Source organism: Arctopsyche grandis, chromosome 6, assembly GCF_051622035.1.
Source record: "Arctopsyche grandis isolate Sample6627 chromosome 6, ASM5162203v2, whole genome shotgun sequence".
NCBI classification, from domain to species: domain Eukaryota; kingdom Metazoa; phylum Arthropoda; class Insecta; order Trichoptera; family Hydropsychidae; genus Arctopsyche; species Arctopsyche grandis.
In genome coordinates, this window is record NC_135360.1 from 5,735,651 (window position 1) to 5,762,035 (window position 26,385).

Consider the following 26,385-nt stretch of genomic DNA (forward strand, 5'->3'; position numbering starts at 1 on the left):
TTTTTATGTTTCTCGAGACTAGATTTATCAGTAAATAATTTCATACAAATTTCACACTTGTATGGCTTTTCCCCCGTGTGAGATCTCAAATGTCTCACAAGTTCATTTTTACGAACATATGATTTTAAACAAATGTCACATTTGTGTAGTTTTATCCCAGGATGCAATTTTTTATGTGCCTCGAAGCTAGATTTCTCATTAAATGATTTTAGACAAATTTCACACTTGTAAGGCTTTTCCCCCGTGTGAGATCTTAAATGTGACACAAGTCCTTTTTTACATACCTCCTTTACGTTTCACATGGCTTTCGTGTTAGTGGTCATTTTTATCTCTTATGCGATCGTTTTCATACTTTGCCATATTGCTCATTTTGGTCATCAATATAAGTAAATGGAGCCTCCGCCATTACGATGGTGCAAATATATCGTGTAAGATGCGTTTGTAATTTGCCCGCCGACATTCTGTTTGACGTTTACGGTTGACGTTTGTTTGTTAATTTTAAACATAGATGGCGATAGTAAAAAAAAATATTGGTGTTTTTATTCAAAATAATAATTTTATATACAAAGTATGTTTTTAAAAAACTTTTTTTTTATTATTGCACAGCTTTATTATCAACATATGATTTTAAACAAATGTCACATTTGTGTAGTTTTATCCCAGTATGCAAATTTGTATGTATATCGAGGTAAGACTTTCGAGTAAATGATTTTAGACAAATTTCACACTTGTATGGCTTTCCCCCCGTGTGAGATCTCAAATGTGACACAAGTCCAATTTTATAAATAAACTAGTGAATAGCCCGATGAAACATCATCGCATGGGTATAAAATTATTATATACTCGTATAAAACTAAAAAAAAAATCCGGAACCGGAACCGTTATTTTCGTAGACTCTCATAGATAGTTTTCAATTCTTTATTTGTAATAATTTTCAATTCTTAAAAATACGCAGACTCCCATAGAGAGTTTTCAATTATTTATTTAAAGACCTATTTTTTTCTATTATTATTAGCTATCGCCCCGAGCGATACTGCAAATCGAAATCGATTCACTCGATCCATGACACCCGACTAATTCCGACTTGTTCCGACAACTACCGAAGATATGACTCCGTTTTGATTGGTTGTCCATACGTTCTGTACGATTATTGAATATTAACGTTATTTAGAGCAGCCTTTATATCCGTATCATGGTGTACTGGTCAGTGTATATTGATCTGGGCGCGATGGGGGTAGGTTCGAGTCGGCGTCCTGGAATTGATTTTATTTTTTCAAATATCGCTAAAATATAAATTAATTTCAATTTCAATAATTTCAATTAAAAATATATATTTAATTGTTTTATATGAAAAGAAAAAAAAATGGTTCAAAACTTCGATAAATGAAATTATTAAAATTATGTATTTTTATATGGCGAGAAGGAATATTTCAATTAATGTTTAAAAAAAAAAGGCGAAATGAAAAATTGGATTTGGCACGATGTCCGAGACGATTAGCTCATTTAGACCCATATTCAGGCTATTTAGGGTGATCGGTTCGAGTCGCGACAAAGTCGTCTCGTCGAAAAATGAATTAATCGATTTTTATCGATTCGTTCATTATGTTCGGCGAGAGTTAGGACACACACACACACACACACACACACACCCACACACACACACACAGATTACCGTCGTTATATATATGATGATGATTTTAAACAAATGTCACATTTATGTGCTTTTATCCCAGCATGCAATTTTTTATGTTTCTCGAGTCTAGGTTTTTGAGTTAATGATTTCAGACAAATTTCACACTTGTAATGCTTTTCACCCTTATGAGCTCTTATATGTCTGACAAGTGTATTTTTTCGAATAAATGATTTTAAACAAATATCACATTTGAACAGCTCTTCTCCAGGATGTGATCTTTTGTGTAAAATAAGTTCAGATTCACTGGTAAATGACTTTAAGCACATTTCACTATTCTTTCGGTGAATTGTCGATTGTGAAGGCTCATCGTCTCATACTACATCTTCCAATAAAACTTCTTCAGTCTTGATCTTCAAGCAATCGTCTAATCTCAGTCGAGACAATTCGTTGTTTCGAAAACAAGCCTTTCGAAAGCCGATCAACAATTCCAGACTGGTCTTACACGAAAGACACACCGTGTCTGGCAACCCATCGCCTCTTTTCACCTGCAGATGAAAAAAGGAGGATTGCGCGGTGAGAAGAGTTAGCCAATTGGGTCTACAATAATTGTAACCTGTAACCAGCACCGACCTGAATTTGACAGCAGGTCCGAATGCGTTGCTCCAGACGCTCTGGACGAGGTTCACTGAAGATGGAGACGGAAGATTCGGCCGGACCTGATCCAAGACAAAATCTGCACTCCATCGTCCCTGTGTTGAACTATGCCAGCAACCAGATCGACTTGCCTTGCTATTTTTTTTAGTGATATCTTTGGTCTAAATGTGGTGGTTCGGTGATTACTAGACAAATTTGAACCGGTCACAGGACAACCGGTCGCTCTAGATCGGTCACACGTGATCACCCGTCACACTTAAACTGGTCACGAGAAAACTGGTTCACCGATTTTAGGGTGTGACCAGTTTTCTCGTGACCAGTTTTAGTGTGACGGGTGATCACTTGTGACCGATCTAGAGCGACCGGTTGTCCTGTGACTGGTTCACATATGATTAGTAGTCCGTTTACCAAATATGGTACTATGTAGTTGGTTCCGTGGTCATTGGTCACAAAGCGCTCCCTCAAAAGTCACTAAAATCTCTATAACAACATCTGGCAGCCGAAAAGTCCATCATACTAACGATGACCATCATACTAACGATGACCATCATACTATCGAAAAATTGTCTTTGTGACCATCGCAATGTCACTAATAATCCAATTACCAGTGCGGTCATACCTATAGTTTGATAAAGATAATGTTATGGGCGTTTAATTAAAAGTTATTCCCGAACAATTTAAGCGGTTTTTTGCACTGACAATACTGAGAGGGCGGCCATGTTGGATTTTATGTCGAATTCCATGGTATGCTGTCATTGGTGATATTTTTGTGTATATAAACATCTCGGCGTTCCATCTCTAGTCATTAGTAGAATAGCATTCGGTGAATAGTATTCGAACTATTTACACGTTATCGATGAATAGAAGTGTTCAGTTTTGACAGAAGACTTGGGCGATGCGATGGAGTGCAGGCTTTGTCTTAGTTCTGCTCCGACTGTCTCCATCCACGACAATCCTCATCCACTGGCACAGCTCATACGAACCTGTTGTCGGTTGCAGGTTAGTTACCTTTATCCTATTGTCATCTAAATTAACTATTCATCGCTGCCCCTCTCATTTGCAGGTTAAAAGAGGTGACGGGTTACCAGAGGCGATTTGCCTTTCATGTGTCAATAATTTGGAATTGCTCAACAGTTTTCGAAACGATTGTCTTCAAAGCAACGAAAAGTCGAAGCTGACTTTAAATGAGAGTTTGAATGTGAAGACAGAAGAAGTTTTACTGGAAGATTTAATTTGGAAGGATGAATCAGATGTTGATTCGTTACCAAATGTTTGTAATGTCGAGGCGAATGACTGGAAATCTAGTGCCTTAGAAAGAAGCGTTTCCAAACAAGATGTCTATTTGATAGAAAATATTACATCTCCGGTATAGTCGCTTCTAATCTTGTTAAAAACGTATTGTATTCGTTTTAATTGTATAACGTTCGTTTAACTTTACAGATACACAAGGATATTTCGAGTGATTTTGGGGCAGATGATGCTAGAATTCCACCGGAAGAGTCTCCATTACCGAATATTTACAAATGTGATATTTGCTTAAAATCATTTTCTCAAAAATCTACTATCGTGGAACATTTATTGTTTCACACTGAAGGAAAATCGTTTTCACAAGAAAGTGATCTTCTTATTAGCATAAAATCTCGCCCTGGAATAAAATCACACAAACGTGAAGTTTGTACAAAAATGTTTACTGAAAAAGGACATCTTGATGGAGATATTAAATTTCACACTGGGGAAAAACCATGCAAATGTTACGTTTGCTTAAGATTTTTTAACAAATATAACATATCTATGGAAGAAAATCCATACAAATGTTATATTTGTTTAAAATCATTTGCTGTAAAAAGTTATCTTAGTATGCACATGAAAACGCACAAAGGGGAAAAACCATACAAATGTGATATTTGTTTGAAATCCTTTACTCAAAAAAATAATCTTGGCACACACATGAGATGTCACATGGGGGAAAAGTCATACAAATGTAATATTTGTTCAAAATCATGTGTTTGTAAACGGGATCTCGTTAACCACACGAGAACTCACACGGGGGAGAAGCCACACAAATGTGATGTTTGCTTAAAATCGTTTAGTCAAATCAGTAATCTTCATACACACATGAGATCTCACACTGGGGAAAAGCCATACAAATGTAATATTTGTTTTAAATCATTTGCTGCAAAAAGTTATCTTACTGTACACATGAAAACGCATGGGGGAAAAAAGCCATATGTATGTCACGTTTGTTTAAAATCATATGTTTGTAAACAGGACCTCGTTAACCATGTGAGAACTCACACGGGGGAAAAGCCACACAAATGTGATATTTGTTTAAAATCATTTTCAGTAAAACGCTATCTTAAAATACACGTGAAATCGCACAAAGAGGAAAAACCGTAGATATGCGATATTTGTTTGAAATCCTTTACTTAAAAAGTTATCTTAGTTCACACGCGAAATTGCACGTGGGGATATATAATATTCAGTTTGTTACAGACATTACTAACAAACTAACCAATAGATTCTATGACAGAATCACTAATAACCATACTAACACACTTGTGAAGAGTCTCGGTGATTACAACAAAATGTCTATATTCTTCAGGTATAAACACAGATTACCTAAACACAATCTGCTTTAGGTCATCGACTTTAGAGAGTCTTTAATTAATATATGTATTGGATGTATTATGAGCATTTATAAGATTTGTAAATAGGTTTTTGAGCTCTTTTTCCTATTATGCTGTACATTAACATTAGAATAATATAACACTATGATTACTAACCAAATTAAATTAAATTGTAAAATAGAAAATGATCAGTAGATCAGTAGCTATTAAAATAGATATAAGATGTATTGTGAACATAATTTCGTAATAATAAAAAGCATTTAAAAATAAAAATAAAAAACATGGGGATAAAGCCGTACAAATGTGATATTTGAAATCATTTGCTCTAAAAACTCGTCTTGGTATACGCCCCAATGGCGCTGGCTACACTACTGATATTTACGAAATTTTCCATATCCAGTTCCCATATTGCAACCTGTGGTTGCTATTTAGGAATGGTTATGGAAAATTTCGTAAATATCGGTAGTGTGGGCGTAGCCAATGGCTACGTCCTCACTACCGATATCTACACCCGATATTTCCGAATTTTTCCATAACCAGTTCCTAAATAGCAACTACAGATTGCAATATGGGAACTGGATATGGAAAATTCGAGAATATCGGTAGTGTGGACGTAGCCAATAAGATGCAATTATTTTTGGTCCTAACAACTATACATACATGCGGTTTAGTCGTAACACACTATCCGGCACTTGTATAATTGGCCAAAAATAAAATTTTGCAAATATTTGCAGAATTCAAATGGGTCACTTGAAATCATCAAATGCGTCACTTCGTGACCCGCGGGTCATAGGTTGCCGAGGTCTGTTATAGACTCTCTTCGAACAGCATGGCCATACCTCCCTAAGGTTACCCCCATATAGGGTTGCCAGATGGTATCCAAAAGGAGGACATGTCCTCCTTTTCCATGTTTTGTCCTTCTTTTTGCTAAACATCGGGCGGGAGGCGAAAAGGGGGGCAGGGCATGATGATTTCGTTTCATGCATTGAGTTCTTGAGCATCAGAGGTGTAGAGATTGACGATGTTAAGCTACACGATCAATTTTGTAACTTGATTTCATTTCTTAAATCAAAATCAGATGAAGATGAAGCATATTATGATTTGAAGTTGCACGAGCAGTGAACAATCTACTTCAAAAGTGTTAAAATCATTGAATGTTTCTCAGAACTGCTCAATATCAGCGAGTTTTATTTTTGTATAAGCGCACATAACGCAAATGTGGAAAGAGTTTTTGCACTGATTAATGCTCAGTGGAGCAAAGAGAGGAATAGACTAAGTGTGCAGTCAGTTAAATCTTTAATTCTTACTCAATACAACTTTAAAAACATGACATGTGAAGATTTTTATATTTGTTAAAAAACCAAGAACTTCTTTCCAAAATTGGCAGCTCAGCTAAATATGATTAAAATAAAGTAAAACAATATAAAAAAATTCGTTTAATTTCTGAGTGTCCTTTTTTACAGAAAATCCTCCTTTTTAGACCCATCTGCCCTGCTCTATCAAATTATCATGTGGCAACCCTACCCCCATATCACCCGGAACTCAATCCAATTGAAAAGATATGGGCAGTAATTAAAGGATATGTGGCTTCGAGAAACGTCGACATGACAATGGACAGTGTAAAATAAGGTGTACTTGAAAAAATTGCATTAATTATAGGCAAGTGGGAAAATGTAACAATGTTTTATGTTAATTTTTATTTGTACTGTGGCAACCCCGAGGTACCGGCCGTAAAACCATCGGTTGGCCAGTGCTTCGCCGGTGACCGCCACTTTGTCCCCGGCTGTCAAATTAAACACTTGTGCATTAACAACACACTCGTCTCATCCGTCCTCTCCCACAGTTATTTTTTATTACATGCCTCCTTTACGTTTCACCTACGATTACAATTCAGGAAAAAGTTTGCCTCTTATCCGATCATTTTCACATTTTGCCATATTGTTCATTTTGGTCATCAATGTAAGTAAATGGATCCTCCGCCATTACGATGGTGCAAAAATATCGTGTAAAACACGTTTGAAATTTGAATTTCTGAAAAGTGGCTGATGTCTATCCAGTTCTTAGTTTTAAACATAGATGGCGGTAGTAAAATAAAATTGTTGGTATTTTTATTTAAAATAATAATTTTATATACAAATTATAGAAGAGGTATGTTTTTATTAAATAATGCATTTTGGATTTTTATTACTTGCGTTTGTATTTTTTATATATGATATTTAAAAAAAATAATAAATCTAGAAAATAAAAAGTTACACCGGGACATGTCCCAGTTTTGAGGTCTGTGTCCCAGTGTCCCTTTTCGAGTCATATTAATAAAAAACTTTCCGAATCATAAATATTTTATTTTATTGTACATAGATATATACCAGGAAGGCTTGACAGGAATACCCCAATGCGCCTTCCTGGACAATTAATTACAAACAATGTAGCAATTTAATATTACATAAATCACTGTATTTCCAGAAGCTGAAGAACACGAAATAACAATTAATTAATTACAGAATTAATCCATTGAGACATCTATGGATTTAAGATTTTGTACATAATTTTTACAAATTATACACACAATAAATACAGAAGATTTGTGACAACAGGAAAGGATTTTTTTTGCCAATTTGAGGAACCGATTCAACAATGATCAGATAAAATTGGCAAACTCTGATAAGAAACGAGCGATTTGGAGTGACAAATACCCCCAAATCTAACCAGCAGTATAGCGGGTCGAACCCACTGATCACATGGTGCTAAACATACACGCTACCATTAAGCCAAACTGCCGGCTATATATGTATATGAAGATGTTTCCAATACACGTCCAATATTTCACGGAAAATGATGGCATAAAACTTAAACTGCTGGAGCTACAAACATTACCGAATGAAACGTCGTATACAATTACGGCATTTTGTATTGAGCCACTAAAACATTATAATATACCAGTAAAAGGCCTCCTGTTATTCGGGACTGACAATACTAACACGAATTTAGGAGGAAGAGAGAGGCATTTTTATTTTATTTTAACATTTTTAAGATAAACTTACAGCTAATACAAAAATAATAAAATGAATAGTTATTCTTAAGCCATTTACAAGTTTCTTCCGATAGCATGAACAATCTGAGTAAAGTTGAACTTGCTAAGAAGGATTTGCCAAATAAAAAAATATCAAAATACAAAAAAAATAATGAAAAATACATAAGAATAATCATAATTGATTACTTCTGCTCAATACTTTGCTACATAAAAACATTTAAAGATTATATTAAGTAATAGTACAAAGTTAGCCGAAAAGGGTTAAAAAAAACGATCTTGCAAATGAGTTCTTAACCTTTCCACCGCGTACAACTACTATACATGTCCTAGCGAACATGCCCTCAGCGCGCGAGACACGCATAGATGTCTTGGAAGTTCCAACCTGTATACTTTACTAAACTCAATAGATGGCAGTAGTCAAAAAAAAAAAATATAGGTTGTAAAATTCAAAAAAATATTACAACCTATATTTATAGTCGAAAACGCGATAGCAAAATCCGCAAAAAAGCAGCCGCGTACAGGGCATGTTCGCTAAATTTGGTGACGCGGGCAAAGGGTTAACCGTTTGCCTACGGCCGTCTTCTATGGAAGCTTTGGGCGACTAGGTAGCGCGGCTGTCTTCCATAGAATTTCTGAACTTTGCACGGGATTTTGAGGCTTATATGCGCCTATTTCAACTGTTTTAAGGTTCAAAATTGGTTGAATATATTACTGAGAGTTGAATGCCATCTATTGAATTTGCTTAAAATGAATGTATACCAGTCAAAAATTAGTTTTTTGTGGAGCCATACTGAAACCCCGTTTATGTGACGTCACGTCTACATACAATTATGAAGAATGATTATTTGACAATTAATCCAAAACTAGGCGATATATTATGTATTTTATTGTTTGAAATAATACTTTATGTGTTAATTAACATATCTGGTTACTTGAGTAAATATTAAAATCTGTATTTAAGGTCGAAAACTCGATTGCCAAATTCACGAAAAAGGTGCCGCGTACAGGGCTTGTTCGCCATATTTATTGCCGTGGGCAAAGGGTTAAGAGTATACAAATCTCATTTGTGTGGCTTTACTTACTATGAATAAGCATATGTCTAGTGAATTGATGTTTTGAAGGGAATGATTTTAAACAAAGTTCACATTTGTGTGGCTTTACCTCACTATGAATAAGCATATGTTTAGATAATTGACGTTTTGAAATGAATGATTTTAAACAAATTTCACATTTGTATGGCTTTACCCCAGTATGAACCCTCATGTGTATATGGAGGTAATATTTTGTGAATAATTTCAAACAAATCTCACATTTGTGTCGCTTCGCCTCACTATGACTAAGCATATGTCTAGTGAATTGATGTTTTGAAGGGAATGATTTTAAACAAATTTCACATTCGTGTGACTCTACCCCACTATGAATACGCATATGTGTATTGAGGAGGGATTTTAAAGGGTATGATTTTAAACAAATTTCACATTTGTGTGGCTTTACCCCAGTATGAACGCTCATGTGTACACGGAGGTAATATTTTGTAATGAATGATTTCAAACAAATCTCACATTTGTATGGCTTCACCTCACTATGAATAAGCATATGTCTAGTGAATTTTCGTTTTGAAGGGAATGATTTTAAACAAATATCACATTTGTGTGCCATTATCATAGTATGAATAGTCATATGTGAACTTAAATCACTTTTTCTATAAAATGATTTAGAGCAAATGTCACACTCGTGTGATGTTGCCCCATTATGAATACGAATATGTGCATTCAGCTGATTTTTTGCAAGGAAAGATTTCGAACAAATGTTACATTTGTGTGGCTTTATCCCACTATGAATACGCATATGTGTATTGAGGCGAGTTTTTAAAGTGTACGATTTTAAACAAATTTCACACTTGTGTGGCTTTACCTCAGCATGAACGATTGTGTGTACACGAAGGTAATATTTTGAAGCGAATGATCTCGAACAAATCTCACATTTGTGTGGCTTCACCCCACTATGAATACGCATATGTACACTGAGGAGAGGTTTTGAAAAGAATGATTTTAAACAAATATCACATTGGAAAGGTGTTTCTCCAGTATGGCGTCTCATATGTACCACAAGGTATCCTTTTCGATTAAATGATTGGAAACAAACGTCGCATTTGTGTGGCTTTACCCCACTATGAATGGACATGTGTACGCCGAGGTAATATTTTGTAGTGAATGATTTTAAACAAATTTCACATTTGTGTAGCTTTACTTCACTATGAATACGGTTCAATTCAGAACCCGTAGAGCACATCTTATCTGAAGCTTTTTGTGATGGTAATTCTTCCACTAGAATGCGTCTATTGGTATCTATTATTTCTCCCATATTATCGTTCGAAGTAATTTTTCCTCCACTCGTCTGAAAAATAAACCAAACCTTATACAATTTAATAAGTGTAACATTTTATGATTGGATGTCATTTTACATGTGATTTTAGATTTTCAATTAATTAATTTGAATCCTATTTACTTACCACATCATTTTCTGAAATGTTGGGTGGCCAGTGAGCACCCGACTCATTTTCCCATATTAAATCATCCACCAAAAGTTCTTCCGGCTTGATTTTCAGATAATTGTCTAATTTCACCCTCGACGTTGTGTCATTCCGAAAACAAGCGTTTCGAAAGCCGTCGAGCAATTCTAGATTGTTGATACATGAAAGGCAAACCATATCTGGCAGCTGGTCCTCTTGGGTTACCTACAAATGGAAAAGGTATTGACGATCACGAAGACAACGAATTAAAAATACCACTGGGTTAAGTGAACTAACCCGCAGCCGACAGCAGGTCCAAATGAGGTGCTCCAAGAGCCGAGGATCATCGTAGATGGAGACGAGATCCTCTGCTGGAGAAGAAGAGAGGCAAAGTCTGCACTCCATCAAACCGGGTTGACACGATCCGAAACGGGTAAACACCATGAATAGCCTGACATTTGATGTAAAATCCAACATGGCCGTCATATCAGTATTCCAGTGCCAATACAACCGCTTAAATTGTTCGGGAATAATTTTTAACGATTTCTTACCTACATTGTTTATTTCGGTAAACGAACTACTTGTCATATGTGAACCAGTCACAGGACAACCGGTCGCTCTAGATCGGTCACACGTGATCACCCGTCACACTAAAACTGGTCACGAGAAAACTGGTCACACCCTAAAAGTGGTCACGAGAAAACTGGTCATACCCTAAAATCGGTCACGAGAAAACTGGTTGACCGATTTAAGGGTGTGACCAGTTTTCTCGTGACCAGTTTTAGTGTGACGGGTGATCACGTGTGACCGATCTAGAGCGACCGGTTGTCCTGTGACCGGTTCATATTTGACTAGTAATCACCGAACCACGACATTTAGACCAAATATGTCACTAAAAAAAATAGCAAGGCTAAATATATATATATATATATATATATATATATATATATATATATATATATATATATATATATATATATATATATATATATATATATCTGGCCTATCACACTATTAATATCATCACGCGATCCACTTCTATCGCGATCCGTATTGATAGTGTAATACCCAGAGAAATGTTATATTAATAGAAGTGGCTTTAGGCGTTATATTGTTGTTAAGAGAAGATTCTCCACAGATATCCCTTAATAATTTTAGCATCAGTCGTATTTGATGCATGGTGCTCGACGTATGTCCGATAAAAAACTTCTCTGTTTGTTTATATTACTCGCAATATGGGCAAGCATCGTTAAAAATCGCACAATGCATTCAAAAACACACAATAAACAACATGGGGTGCATTTTTATAAGTAAATTGATCCGATTGTATTCCGTGACGTACCGCGTAAAATTGACAACAATTATTTATTCGTAAGGGCCCCTCAATTCTTATTACATATCTCTGGCTTGAACTACAAATATTACCAAATGAAACGTCGAATACAATAACGGCACGTTGTATTGAGGCAATAAAAAATTATAATATATCTGTAAAAGGCCTCCTGTTATTCGGGGCTGACAATACTAACACGAATTTAGAAGGAAGAGAGAGGCATTTTTTATTTTATTTTAACATTTTTACAGCCAATACAAAAATAATAAAATTAATAGTTATACTTAAGCCGTTTACAAGTTTCTCCAGATAGCATGAAAGATCTTAGTAAAGTAGAACTGGATAGAAAGGATTTGCCAAATAAAAAAATATCAAAAGAATACAAAAAAAAAATGAAACATTCATAAGAATTATCATTATTGATTACTTCTGCTCGATACTTTGCTACATAAAAACACTTAAAGATTATGATAAGTAATAGCACAAAGTTAAGCGAAAAAGGTTAAAAAAAAACGACCTTGCAAATGAGTTCTTAATAGTATTTAAGCTATCGTGAAATAAGTCTATATACTCTTCTAAGCTATTACAAGAAACGTTGTTGTCTGACTATGTCTGATGCTGAAGCCGATCATCAGACTATGTCTGATGATCGGCTTTCGTGGCCTTACGACCCACGATTTGGCCGATATATTTTGGTGCTGGCCACCCCAGACTGACAGTTGCGCTGGCCACCCCAGACACGCAGTTAGCTCCTCGCCACCGAAATCACCAGCTCGGCCACTGGTGATGGTCGACGATACGTGGAGACCAGCTCCAGTATCCGTCCGCTGTGCACCAGAGGAAGCCTGGTCTGTCTTCGTACAGAAGGCAGACAACTGAGCTACGCGTGGCTAACCTCAAAAGGCACGCGTGGTTTCTTTGTTTACTCCCCCCCTTTCCCCGCTGCTTGATCTCTGTATAACTTATACAAAATACAGTCGCAATACATAAACAGATTTACGCCTTGTTTTCATTGGTTTACAATTTCCTCCCTTTTTTCCACATTACGCATCCCACGCACACTACGAAGCAGAAAGGGACAGAGCAGAGCAGCCGACATCAGCAGAGACCACACCACCGACGACTAAGGAAGGCACCTTGAGGAAACCAGCCCCGCCCACGCTTACCACGAGCTATCTTACAAAACCGACTTCAGGTGTCTCTCGAGTTGAGGACCCCTGGCGTCTGTACAGTTGTCTTCAAATATATATATGTAGAAAGCGTCGGTTGTCCTGCACACATTATTCACAATACAGCTTCTACTGCCGCTGATATATTGTCAATAGATATACAATTTGTAGTTTTAAAATTATTTAAATATTCTTCAATATATACAGTAAGGAATGAAAAATTCTCCAAAAGCGAAAACAATTTTTTTTACAAATCCAGTATCAAAACTGTATACCTTGTTTGTGCACAGTCAAATGTTTTTGATTGAAAATCAACTTAAAAAGCTAGAAAAATCTATCATAACTGTCATTGAAGTGAAAAATATTAACAGACCACACAAAAAAACAATTAAGAGAGATTGAATAGTAAATACCTAGGTAATTCCTGTCTAGAAGTGTTTTTGGGGGGGTGGGGTGTCCCGTCAGTGGTTCGACAATTATGGCAGCCCAAATACTGTCTCAATTTTCTTCTCCTCAGTATGAATACGCATATGTGCACTGACGAGAGGTGTTTGACTTTAAACAAATTACACATTTGAAGATGTGTTTCTCCAGTGTGACGTCTCATATGTTCTAAAAGCAATCGTTTTTGCGTGGCTTTACCCCAGTATGAACGTTCGTGTGTAATATTTTAAAGTGAATGATTTCAAATAAATCTCGCATTTGTGTGGCTTTACCTTACTATGAATAAACATATGTCTAGTTAATTGATATTTTGCAGTGTACAATTTTAAACAAATATCACATTTGTGTGACTCTACCCCATTATGAATACGCATATGTTTATTGAGGAGAGATTTTAAAGTGTACGATTTTAAACAAATTTCACATTTGTGTGGCTTCACCCCAGTATGAATATGCATATGTGCACTGAGGAGAAATTTTGAAATGAATGATTTTAAACAAATCTCACATTTGTGTGGCTTTACCTTACTATGAATAAGCATATGTCTAGTTAAGTGATATTTTGCAGTGTACAATTTTCAACAAATATCACATTTGTGTGACTCTACCCCATTATGAATACGTTTTTTATCATTATTTTTTTAAATTAAATATAAATATATTTAAAAGGTATTTGAAAAAAAATCGACTGCGTGCGGATCGAACACAGAACCGACACATTTATTTTAATTTAATAACTTAATATGCCAACACCCATGCGATAATATTTGTATATTAATGGATTAATATTGTATATTAATGGATATTTGTTTTTTTTAGACGATAAAATAATTTTCAACGTCGTGTTTGGACAGTAAAACTAGCAGTTTATTATATTATTAAAGACCTTGCATTGAAATATATTGTACATAATATTATTTTATATGTAATTAAATAAGAAATTATTTTACGTCCTCAGTTACGAAATTATTTATTATTTATTATTTATTATTTATTATTTATTATTTATTATTTATTATTTATTATTTATTATTTATTATTTATTATTTATTATTTATTATTTATTATTTATTATTTATTATTTATTATTTATTATTTATTATTTATTATTTATTATTTATTATTTATTATTTATTATTTATTATTTATTATTTATTATTTATTATTTATTATTTATTATTTATTATTTATTATTTATTATTTATTATTTATTATTTATTATTTATTATTTATTATTTATTATTTATTATTTATTATTTATTATTTATTATTTAAAATTTATTAATAGTTTTGGACCATTGTGGCATTACAGGAAGAACCTAATGCGCCACAATGGCCTACATTTAACAAAGATAATGAATACAAGTAAAAAAAAAACAGAAAAATTAGAAAGCAGAATAAAAAAATAATAAAAAGTAACAAAAGTAATAATAATACAAATAAAATAGTACATAAAATGTACAAAGAGAAAGAAAAAGTAAAATAAACCAACAAAATATGAATAAAAAATAAAATCACAGCGAGGCCCAAATGGAAGAGAGTAGATTAAGATTCCACTCATTCATCACATTCAAATTAAGAAAGTAATGATGAGCGCAGGTTACCAGATAAATATGTTAAAATAAAATCCGATAATCTACGCTCCCCAAGGTGGAAAATATCACATTCAGGGACGGCAACAACGATTTCATTGAGAAGTCGAATAGCTCTTGGAATATGAGCCATTCGAAAAAGAACTGTGCGAGCAGCAGGTACAACCATCAAATGATGATGTCTACCACGCACATAATTATTAGGGACAGAAAGTCCCAACTGTTCCAGCAACAACGGGCATGACGTATTACCACGCAATAGCTGGAGAACGAAACGAATTAACGAGAAGTTTCTCCGAAGTTCAAGGGAATTATACCCAAGCATGTCCGAAAGGAAAGTAGTAGGATAGAGATATGGGTAGTACCCATACTCTTTCTTATAAAGAAAACGAAGAAATGCTTCTTGCACTTTTTCGATAATAAGAGAGTAAATAGAGAGAAAGTATTATGTTATGTGCTATGATATTATTTTACAATGTTAAAATATATTACACGAATGCGACAGCATGTTTGGTTCTCACGCGACATCGAATCGACTATAGTAGGAGTTACGGTAAATTAAATCCAAATCAAATTAAAAAAAATTGGGTTGACCGGAAGTGGAAGTAGTTTTATTGTCAAATTTATTTGTACATATACGGATATATTAAAATTAATAAATTGTACATTTAAAATGAATTACCATTAGGATGTTACATAGTCAGACACTGAATTTCACACAATGATTGATTTTTTAAATGCTTTTTATTATTACAAAATTATGTTCACAATACATATTATATCTATTTTAATAGCTACTGATCTACTGATCATTTCCTATTTTACAATTTAATTTAATTTGGTTAGTAATCATAGTATTATATTATTCTAATGTTAATCTACAGCATAATAGGAAAAAGAGCTCAAAAACCTATTTACAATCCTTGATCACTCAATGATGCAACGTATTATAATTATAGGATTACTGTGCTTTTCCCTTAGCGGTAGTGGAAATGGGAAAACCTCATCGGATTACGTAAATATGTAAAATAATTGTTTTACTTTATTTCCAAAAAAATACTTTCTACTTTTTTAATTTTGTTGTTTAAGGGAAATTTTATCATCGATTACATAGATGTTGGAAAATGTGAACGTCAACACCCTATCGATCCAGAACGCAATAATAATTTTGAATTTAAGATAGAACTGCTCAATGGAAAAAAAGTAGTGAATGGATATATAATTGTTGAAAAACAATACAAGCTGGTGAAAGTAAATTAAGATTTGTTAAGAAAAACCAGTTTTTATGATTCAATATTAGAGTATTCCTGTTGTTTGCTATCTATATGTATATACATATATTTTAGGCAACATATGCACTTGATTTGTATAAAAATGGGAAATATGGACACATATTTAATAAAACGAAATCCAACCCTTGCGATGAGGTAATTACATACAATATCGTAAAAGAAGCTGGACATATTGAAAAGAATTGTTTAATTCCGGCGGTAATAATTTACTAAATTAATATCGTTTTAGAAATATTTGCTAATCTTTTCAGTCAACATTTAATTTACTTAAAATCCATTTCAGGGAAATTTGTCATATTTCAGTCAATCTTTGGATCATATTACTCACACAATATTTGGAAACAATTTTTTTTACGGAACGGCCAATGTATCAACACAATTTTACAGTAATAATGGATCGACCCTGTGTTGCTATACAGTTTTAGAGATCAAACCATTAAAAAAAAAAAACTAAAAATGTTCGTATTAAAAACTAACCACATTACATATTATTTTCAATAAACTTAATATTATACAATACTAGTGGTTTCACCCGGCTTCGCAAAGTATTTTTTGTAATAAAAACCATTTAATCATGCCTATATAAACATTCATTTGTTTTTTTTTTATTAAATTTGATTATTAAATTAATTTGTTTTTTATTGAAATGAAAAAAGAATCCGTATTCGGAACTGAAAAAGGAATCTGTCGACCTTGAAGTCATATATGCGAGGTCTGGCCAGCAGCATTAAATATTAGCACGGGATCGAAACCTGCAACCTCTCGTTGCTTAACATAAACGCAACCAACGATTCATTAGCAAATACACAGCCCCAAATTTGTAAATCGATCTGTTTCTACAGTTTCTGATTGCTTTGATCTGCTTTAATTTTCTCCAGCTTATTACCACTTGGGTGCTAACGACACGCCTGTCGTGATCACAAAATTTCCGTAGCCGCGCGTGACCCACCGAGCGCGCTTTGTCCTTTTCCAACAGAAAGGTTCAACAAAAAAAATACGCACTTGCTGTAGTAACCCGGGAAGCATTCCATTTTTTCGCCTAAAAGTCTCTATACGCTCTTTATTTTAAATTTTATATAATATTATTTACTGGTTTTTTCAAATATTATTCAAAAAATATAGAGTTTTTGGTGATTATATTTGTATACAAAAAGCTTAGTAAATATTACTCACCAAATTGATGCTAATTGTAAATGTAAGTGAATATACTAAAATGTCTAATGGGTGATCCACATATGATGCTATCACTTTATATGTAAAAATCCTGGAAAACATCATGTAATACCTTTTAGCAATTGTGGACTTTTACGTTACCCTTTAAGGGAACTAAATAAGGGAAAAACCACAAGTTCCTTTTTTACGGGATATCATATGAAAAGTACATCCAGTCTTAGCTCAACTGTCGTTTGAGACTTCACGACTTGACTTGACTTACGTATCTACTCGATTTTCCGCTACACATTTACAACCTGGACCGTCTTAGAGAGTGCGGATTCATCTTAGAGAGTGCAGATTTTGAATAAATGTATGTATATAGTTTCGAGTATACAAATCGAGTAAACCTTTGAGTGTTGTTACTATTATTTTTTTTTATTACGTTTTAGTATGGAGAATATGTATGACACTGATGTTGAGTATGGAACTGTAGGAATCTAGTACAACTTGTCGATCGAAACCATCGATCCTGTAAAAACACGCATAAACTCAAGGGCAACGACCCCTGCACACTTCCCCCATAAACAACACGTGTCTGAAAAGTCATTAATGCATGGCACACGCTTGCATTCTCAAACTAACGACGCCCCGGCGCTGAACCCATAAAACCACGCTCGCAGCGTAACTAGGTCAGCACGTGTACCAAAAACAAAGCATCTGTGCTCAACACGTGTCACAAGTACACGTCACGCGCCAGCCCCAAACAGCATTCCACTGGAGTTCGACCAGCATACTTCTCCGAAGAATCAACCTCTTCGTACATACAATAACCATTGTACCAAATCGAACTAAAATAAAACGATCCTCTTTCAAACTACACAACATGTGTTTCGGTAGGCCGGGATACGGTCGACATACCTTCCCAGCCTTACAGAACAGAGAGTGAATACGAAATCGACAGCGAATTGGAGTCTGATAGCGATAGCGATAACGACGAAAATGTCGCTCCTTCTAATATTTCTCAAACCGTAATGTCTTCTGTTGTATATATATTTGTTAAAACATAAATTAAAGTGTTTTATTATTTTTAAATATCGTTATAATTCGACATGACGCGTCATTGCAATTTCTGTATATATACAGCTTTCTGTTTTTATACAGCTACTACGAAATCCGCCTGGTGCAGCTATATACAGGTATTCCTCGACTTACGACGGAGATACGTTCCTGAACCTCGGTCGTAAGTCGAGGAATATATTTATATATTTTTTTCGGTGATTTTACTTACTTTCATTAATACAGTAATTCAAATAAATTTATATTTAAATATAAAAAAAAAATAAAAATCTACATCATCCGTACTTATTAATTATAAATTATACATCCTCATCACTTATCACATAAGTGCAATCAATTTCTTCATCTTCAGTTTGAGATACAGTCGTATGAGTTTTTTTGAAAAATGTGTCTAATTTTGTTTGAACAGTATCCTGTTTTTTTTCTCTATATATTTCTTGGTAGCATGCGAGATTTTCTTGAATCCTGCGGTTCACATTTGAAAATCTTTCACTGTCTGGGCCCATCATTTCAAACTTTTGTATTCCTTGATTAATTAAATTAAAAGCAGCAGCCATTTCTTTCAATACAAATTTTTTCAGCGGTTTCGCAGATGTGATTGATTCATTTTCATCAATATCCTCTTCTGCAATCATTTGAGTTTCAAGATCTAATAATTCTGCATTGGTTAGATTTTCTGAATCATTTTCAAGAAGTTGGTTGATGTCATCGTTATCTACGTCAAATTGTAGACGTTCACTAAATTGTACGATTAGGTTAGTAATATCCTCGACATTTTTTTCTTTTTCGTATATGGAAAGAGAAACGGGTTCAAATCGATTGGTGAGTTTTTTCCATATTCCGTACATACATGCTGAAGTATGTAACTTCTTTCCATCCCTTATCTATATCTCTTATAGCATGAAGGATATTATAATTATTATTAACCTCCCTAGAGTTTTATGTAATGCATCATGTCTCTTGTTTGCTGACGACGTTAAATTATTTTTTGCTGTCAAGGATGAGAGGCAAGCCTCTCTCCTTCAAGCTGATATTAACGCTGTCTTGGAGTTCAGTTCTAGTTTAGGCCTTGAACTTAATTTAAACAAATGTGCAATTATGAGCTATGGACGTGCACATTCACTCTATTGTCACGGATATTCCATTAGATCCGTCTTGTTGAAGCGTGTGGAATCTATTGTCGATTTGGGTATCACTTTTGATCCTCAGCTCACCTTTCACAACCATATCAAAAAAGTCGCTGACGTTTCCTTTCGTCGACTTGGATTTGTTTTGAGATATGCAAGATTATTCTCCAATCCTTTGTCTTCTCGCTTGCTTTTCAATTCGCTTGTGAGAAGTAAGCTAGAGTATAATGCGATTGTGTGGAATCCGCATGAAGCAAATTACTCTCTGATGATTGAGAAAGTGCAAAAAGCATTTCTTCGTTTCCTATATAGGAAAGAATATGGGTATTACCCATATCTCTACCCCACTCCTTTCCTTTTGGGCATGCTTGGGTATAATTCCCTTGAACTTCGGAGAAACTTCTCATTAATTCGTTTCGTTCTCCTGCTCTTACGTGGTAATACGTCATGCCCGTTGTTGCTGGAGCAGTTGGGGCTTTATGTCCCTATTCACTATGTGCGTGGTAGACATCATCATTTGCTGGCTGTACCTCCTGCCCGCACAGTCCTTTTTCGAATGGCTCCTATTCCAAGAGCTATCCGACTTCTTAATGAAATCGTTGCTGCCGAGACTGAATGTGATATTTTCCACCTTAGTGAGCGTAAATTGTCGGAAATTACTCTAACCCATTTATCTGGTAGTCTGCGCTCATCATTGTTTTCATGATTGATTGTGATTTATGAGTGAAATTTTGATTAACTCTCTTCCATTTGGGCCTTACAGGGATGTTTTGTATTTGTAGTTGTTTCTTACATATTTATTGAAACTGGCTGTAGGTGCAAGGCATTCCTTATGCTATATTTTATTTGATATTTTTACTTTATCTGTTATTATAAATGCTATTTTTTATGTATGTAGATGTATTTATGTTTATGTTAATTGTTATTTTGTTTTTTTTCTTTTTTGTGTTATATTTTTTGACCATTGTGGCGCTTTAGGAATTCCTGTTATGCCACAATGGTCTGTTTAAAATAAATAAATAAATAAATAAATAATTTTTCCAAGCTTCTTGAAAAGTTTTTCCTTCTTCTATTGCTTCAATGCCTTGCGCAAATGTAATTTTTAAATAATGAGCTTTAAGAGACGCAATGGAATTCGCTTTTCAATCTTGTCATCGATCTAAATCACTAGTAATTTTTCCATTTGTTGAATGGGTCCGAGTCTTTTTTAATTTATTATTTTAGATTTGATTGACAAGGACCCTTTAACGGCTTTACGATTTTTTTCTTTATCTTTTAAAATAGTGGAGACCGTTGAATGTGACAATTTCAAATTATTTGCCAAGTCCATCACTTTTTTACCACTATCATATTGTTTTATAACTTCAAGTTTCATTTCTAAGTCTATCACCTTTCTCTTTTTTTTTTAACAAGAGTTTCTTTATCAGTCATTATCCCGTGTCTTGATTACACATTATAAATGTTCTTATTAATAAAAATTTGAGCACTAATTAACACGAAATTGAGAAAATAAAAAAAAAACACAATAGTTATGTAACAAACGGAAACGACCGTATGAGTTTGCGACTGGTGACGAATCCCAAAGGAATGAGTTATAACCTCATAACTTAATTTTTAAAACTACTGCGATGTTTCATTTCTTCCGAAAGAGAATTCCCCGTTTTCATAACTCACATCCGCTTGAGATTTATCAATTTTTGAAAAATAATTAATTAATAAAAATTACATTATTTTTTTTCGGTCATAAGTGCGAACCGAGAATAAACCGGGTTTTTTCAAGTGGCAACTACGATGGTCTCAGAATTCGGAATCTCGGATATAAAGGTAATAAATTCTTTTCAATATCATTTGGTTTCATTCATTCAAAAATATAATTATATTATTCATTCATATTTTCATCTTATTAGAAAATGGTACGACCAAAATCAACAGTTTGGAATCACTTTAAAAGAATTTAGCAAGAATCCGGAATAAGTAAGAAGTTTGCAGCTGTTTTTAGATATTGTGATACGAAATATAACTTTCCAAATGCTATAAAAATGACAAATCATTTATCTACGTGCGCTAAATATCAAGAAAATCGTAGTAGTTCAGACATCACTTTTAATGTAAACCGATATTATTGATTTATGTATAGGTAGATGCAATAGATCAGCCCACTACTTCTGAAAGTTCATGCATTGCAAATACTGCACGTTTGCCTAGCATAAGACGTGGGCGAAAAGAATCATATTTTGACAATGGCTACGTCCACACTACCGATATCTACACCCGATATTTTCGAATTTTTCCATATCCAGAAACTGGAGATGACAAATATTTGGAAATAAAACAGGTGAAATTTATTCACTTATTATTTATTTATCATAGCGCAGTGGCATTACAGAGTCATACAATGAGCCACTGTGGCCAAACATATCAGTTACATAAATACTAAGTAAAATCAGCACAAAAGACCATAGAAGTACAGAATAAATTTTAGTATATCAACATAATTGGCAGTAAAAATATCAATATGCACCGCTAATAAGTTGAGAAGATTAATAGAAATAGTCGGAGGCGAGTTAAAAAAGTGCAAAGTATTTTCGAGTGAGATTTTGTATTCAGATAGTGATAGCCCAAACGAGTTCTGCCCTACCTTGTCTTATTTTTATTTTATTTTATTGTTACAAATCAATATACACTCGCCATTACAGATTTGCTCCAATGCGACGGGTGTACGTTAACGAAATACAGAATACATAAACAGAAATACAGTAATACACACATATTATTATTTCTGATTAATTGTTATATGCTATATATTCTGATTGTATATGTATGTATTACTGTATTTCTGATTTCTGATTGTTTATGTATTGTGTATTTCGTTAACGTACATCCGTCGCATTGGAGCAAATCTGTAATGGCGAGTGTGTATTGATTTGTGACAATAAAAAAAAATAAAAAACAAAAAAAAATATACACTCAGAATATATAGCATATAACAATTAATCAGAAATAATAATCATAGAGACATCTATGGATTATTTTTAGATTTTTTTTTCTATACAAGTTTTATACATATAATAAATACGAAATTATAGAGATGTCTATAGAGATATCTATAGATTTCAGATTACTGTGTATTATTATTACAAATTATACACAGGCAGATTTTTGTGACAACAGGATTAGATGTAATACCAATTTTCAGTAACCGTTTCAGCAATGATCAGATAAAATTGGCAAACTCTGATAGAGAAACGATCGATTCGGAGTCACAAAACCCTCAAATCTAACCAGCAGTGGCGAGGACACGAACCTTTGACCTCAGTGGTGCTAAATATATACGCTACCACTAAGCCAAACTGCTGGCTTATATCACATTTGTCTTAAAAGTTGAATTTTTATTAGCGACTGATTTTAGACAAATGTCTACCCCACTATGTACATATATAGGAAGGATTTTGGCCAATTTTTACCGGGAACCGTTTCAACAATGAAATCAGAGAAAATTGGCAAACTCTGATAGGAAACGATCAACCTGGAGTCACAAATCCAGGTCTAACTAGCAGCATACTCTGAAAAATTAATTTTCACTAGAGGCCCGGCCCTGGGATCGAACCCGGCACCTCACGACGCTAAGCAGAAGCTTAACAACCGAGCTATGCTGCTGGCTGGTTATCTATCTCTTTAATCGTAATGTATCCCTGGCACATGGTAAAGATCTTTCAAATCTCTAACCCTGATCTACGCTAACGACGAGTCGATGAATCGATTTAAATTTTTTCCATCTTTCGACTTTCTTTCCTTGAAGCGACGGCCATCGCTTGGAGTCAATCGGTATCGGTATGCCTTTATCTAACTATGAATTCGCATATGTCTACTGAGGAGAGATTTTGAAGTGAATGATTTCAAACAAATCTCACATTTGTGTGGCTTCACCCTACTATGAGTACGCATATGTGCAATGATGAGAGATTTTGAAACGAATGATTTTAAACAAATATCACATTGGAAAGGTGTTTCTCCAGTATGGCGTCTCATATGTACCACAAGGTATTGTTTTCGATTAAATGGTTTGAAACAAACGTCGCATTTGAGTTGCTTTGCCTCACTATGAATAAGCATATGCTTAGTGAATCTATGTTTTGAAGTGAATGATTTTAAACAAATTTCACATTTGTGTGGCTTTACCTTACTATGAATACGCATATGTCTAGTTAATAGAAATTTTGAAGTGTGCGATTTTAAACATATATCACATTTGTGCGACGCTACCCCACTATGAATACGCATATGCGCATTGAGGATAGCTTTTGTACCGTACGATTTTAAACATATTTCACATTTGTGTGGCTTCACCCCAGTATGAATGGACGTGTGTACACCGAGGTAATATTTTGAAGTGAATGTTTTCAAACAAATCTCACATTTGTGTGGCTTTACCTCACTATGAGAAAGCATATGTTTAGTTATTTGACGTTTTGAATTGTATGATTTTAAACAAATTTCACATTTGTATGGCTCTTCCCCACTATGAATACGCATATGTATACTGAGAAGACATTTTAAAGTGTATGATTTTAAACAAATTTCACATTTGTGTGGCTTTTCCCCAGTGTGAACGCTCATGTGTACACGGAGGCAATATTTCGAAGTGAATGATTTCAGACAAATCTCACAATTGTGTGGCTTCACCCCATTATGAATAAGCATATGTCCACTGAGGATAGATTTTGAAGTGAATGATTTCAAACAAATCTCACATTTGTGTGGCCTCACCCCACTATGAATACGCATATGTACACCTAGGAGAGATTTTGTACTGTACGATTTGATACAAATTTCACATTTGTGTGGCTTTGCCCCAGTATGAATGAACATGTGTAAACCGAGGGAATGTTTTGAAGTGAATGATTTTAAACAAATCTCACATTTGTGTGCCTCTACCTTACCATGAATACACATATGTGTATCGAGGAGAGGTTTTAAACAAATTTTACATTTGTGTAGCTTTACTTTACTATAATTATGGTCCAATTCAGAACTCGTAGAGCACATCTCATCTGAAGCTTTTCGTGATGGTAATTCTTCCACTAGAATGTGTCTATTGGTATCTATTATTTCTGCTATATTATCGTTCGAAGTAATTTTTCCTCCACTCGTCTGAAAAATAAACCAAACATTATACAATTTAATAATTCGTTTATTTTATCGAGGTAAGCCAGTTATCAATAGAACTTTTGTTATTAATCCACAAGAATAGTCGAAATATGATTTTTCTACGTGGAATTTTATTTCATTTTCATATAAAGATAATTTAATATATTATCCCTATTAATTCAATTCAGATTCGTGTAAATACGAGTAAACACTAGTACGAGCTTTTTGCTCGCAATTTTAACGGTTTAAAGTTCAGCAAACTTCCAATTAACCTTTTTAAACGAAAACAAAAAATAGTGTGGTCAGAACACTATCTCAATAAACATGTTTCAATAGAAAACACTCAATATAAAATAGTAATAACAATTGAATTGATTTGAACTTCTTGACTACTTAGAGAGATTTGAAAGCTGAAAAGTACTACAAATGGAAGGTAAAATACCGGACTATAGATTCCAATATTCATTTTGAACAGGAAATTGACAGATTTTGAGACATCGACCGAACAACACCAAGATATAGAAAAATCGCGCGATTTATAAAAAACATATATCTCCGAATTCCGAGCCAATCAACATTTTTTATTACGAGATTCGTGTTCACTGGCCATAATTCTATAAGAAAAGTCATATCTCGTCTCTGAACCAAAAAACTAGTCGTCATTTGTCGAACAGTGTTGTTTATCTTAGAATCGTTCTAAGGCATTTGAATCCTGTTTACTTACCACGTCATTTTCTGGAGGACTAGAAATGCTAGTTGGCAAGTCAGCACCCGACTCATTTTCCCATATTAAATCATCAACCAAAAGTTCCTCCGGTTTGACTTTCAAATTCTTGTCTAATTCCACCCTCGAAGTTGTGTCACTCCGAAAACAAGCGTTTCGAAAGCCGTCGAGCAGTTCCAGATTGTTGACACATGATTGGCAAACCGTATCTGGCAGCTCGTCCTCTTGGGTAACCTACAAATGGAAAAGGTATTGACGATCACGAAGACAACGAATTAAAAATACCACTGGGTTAAGTGAACTAACCCGCAGCCGACAGCAGGTCCAAATGAGGTGCTCCAAGAGCCGAGGATCATCGTAGATGGAGACGAGATCCTCTGCTGGAGAAGAGGAGAGGCAAAGTCTGCACTTCATCAAACCGCGATGACACGATACGAGCTGGGTAAACACCAAGAATAGCGTCCCCTGACAGTATCGATCTTATATAACACGTTAGATAGATAGGTCAAGGGAGTGTCACTACCCGAGAAAACTATCGATAAAACCCAGTCACAACTACTACCTGACAGTTGACGTAAAATCCAACATGGCCGCCCTACCACTATTTCCCGGAGCATGAAAATTGGTCGAATGCTATACACCGAAATCCATTCACCGAATGCTACATATGACTAGTAGTCCGTTTACCAAAGATAACATACCCAAAGAATTTACCGGTAATTGTTGGCAAGTCCAGATCTCTGTACATTGCGCCACAGCACTGCCCGAAATGGAAAAAGCAGACTGCTTTCCACTCCCGGAAAAACGCGTCGGGAAGCATTGATAGCCGTTTTTTCCAAATCGGAAATTATACTAGCGTTACTCCAA

At 34.5% G+C, this 26,385-nt stretch overlaps 5 protein-coding genes across 8 annotated transcripts in view; 3 read left to right on the forward strand and 2 right to left on the reverse strand.

Moving 5' to 3' along the window:
- The window catches only part of LOC143912989 (dipeptidyl peptidase 9), a 557,546-nt gene that overhangs the window by 281,825 nt on the left and 249,336 nt on the right, over positions 1-26,385 (forward strand). The gene's annotated exons all lie outside the window — the stretch shown is intronic.
- LOC143913041 (uncharacterized) overlaps positions 1-26,385 on the forward strand; it is a 478,228-nt gene that overhangs the window by 28,714 nt on the left and 423,129 nt on the right. The window lies entirely within an intron of this gene.
- On the reverse strand, positions 579-10,916 carry LOC143913006 (uncharacterized). 2 transcript variants are annotated; one of them, XM_077432499.1, is made up of 4 exons: positions 10,755-10,904; positions 10,458-10,682; positions 10,196-10,342; positions 579-1,253 (listed from the first exon to the last, which is right to left on the reverse strand). In XM_077432499.1, exons 1-4 carry the CDS (start codon positions 10,899-10,901, stop codon positions 1,191-1,193), a joined length of 582 nt encoding a protein of 193 aa, XP_077288625.1. In that variant the 5' UTR covers positions 10,902-10,904; the 3' UTR covers positions 579-1,190. The 2 variants fall into 2 exon arrangements, with proteins under 2 accessions (XP_077288625.1, XP_077288624.1); XM_077432498.1 differs by lacking the exon at positions 579-1,253 and having other exon boundaries at positions 7,233-10,342; positions 10,755-10,916.
- Positions 2,861-5,213, forward strand: LOC143912508 (uncharacterized). Of its 2 annotated transcripts, XM_077431786.1 has the most exons (3): positions 2,861-3,286; positions 3,351-3,653; positions 3,728-5,213. In XM_077431786.1, exons 1-3 carry the CDS (start codon positions 3,188-3,190, stop codon positions 4,682-4,684), a joined length of 1,359 nt encoding a protein of 452 aa, XP_077287912.1. In that variant the 5' UTR covers positions 2,861-3,187; the 3' UTR covers positions 4,685-5,213. The 2 variants fall into 2 exon arrangements, with proteins under 2 accessions (XP_077287912.1, XP_077287911.1); XM_077431785.1 differs by having other exon boundaries at positions 2,979-3,653.
- LOC143913009 (uncharacterized) lies at positions 20,924-26,133 on the reverse strand. Of its 2 annotated transcripts, none has more exons than XM_077432505.1 (4): positions 25,825-26,133; positions 25,519-25,752; positions 23,266-24,797; positions 20,924-21,805 (listed from the first exon to the last, which is right to left on the reverse strand). In XM_077432505.1, the coding sequence occupies exons 1-3, from the start codon at positions 25,930-25,932 to the stop codon at positions 23,490-23,492; spliced, it is 1,650 nt and encodes a 549-aa protein (XP_077288631.1). In that variant the 5' UTR covers positions 25,933-26,133; the 3' UTR covers positions 20,924-21,805; positions 23,266-23,489. The 2 variants fall into 2 exon arrangements, with proteins under 2 accessions (XP_077288631.1, XP_077288630.1); XM_077432504.1 differs by lacking the exon at positions 20,924-21,805 and adding an exon at positions 21,990-22,329 and having other exon boundaries at positions 22,612-24,797; positions 25,825-26,121.

What these genes read in the sequence shown, in the direction of transcription:
- LOC143912508 (XM_077431785.1), top strand. Translation starts at nt 3,183, where the DNA reads ATGCGATGGAGTGCAGGCTTTGTCTTAGTTCTGCTCCGACTGTCTCCA. An exon ending in TAGAAAATATTACATCTCCG is followed by an intron (nt 3,654 to 3,727) that starts GTATAGTCGCTT and finishes TTAACTTTACAG; the next exon opens with ATACACAAGGATATTTCGAG.
- LOC143913006 (XM_077432498.1), bottom strand. Translation starts at nt 10,901, where the DNA reads ATGGTGTTTACCCGTTTCGGATCGTGTCAACCCGGTTTGATGGAGTGC. An exon ending in GGACCTGCTGTCGGCTGCGG is followed by an intron (nt 10,683 to 10,754) that starts GTTAGTTCACTT and finishes TTCCATTTGTAG; the next exon opens with GTAACCCAAGAGGACCAGCT. An exon ending in ACATTTCAGAAAATGATGTG is followed by an intron (nt 10,343 to 10,457) that starts GTAAGTAAATAG and finishes TTTATTTTTCAG; the next exon opens with ACGAGTGGAGGAAAAATTAC.
- LOC143913009 (XM_077432505.1), bottom strand. Translation starts at nt 25,932, where the DNA reads ATGAAGTGCAGACTTTGCCTCTCCTCTTCTCCAGCAGAGGATCTCGTC. An exon ending in GGACCTGCTGTCGGCTGCGG is followed by an intron (nt 25,753 to 25,824) that starts GTTAGTTCACTT and finishes TTCCATTTGTAG; the next exon opens with GTTACCCAAGAGGACGAGCT. An exon ending in GTCCTCCAGAAAATGACGTG is followed by an intron (nt 24,798 to 25,518) that starts GTAAGTAAACAG and finishes TTTATTTTTCAG; the next exon opens with ACGAGTGGAGGAAAAATTAC.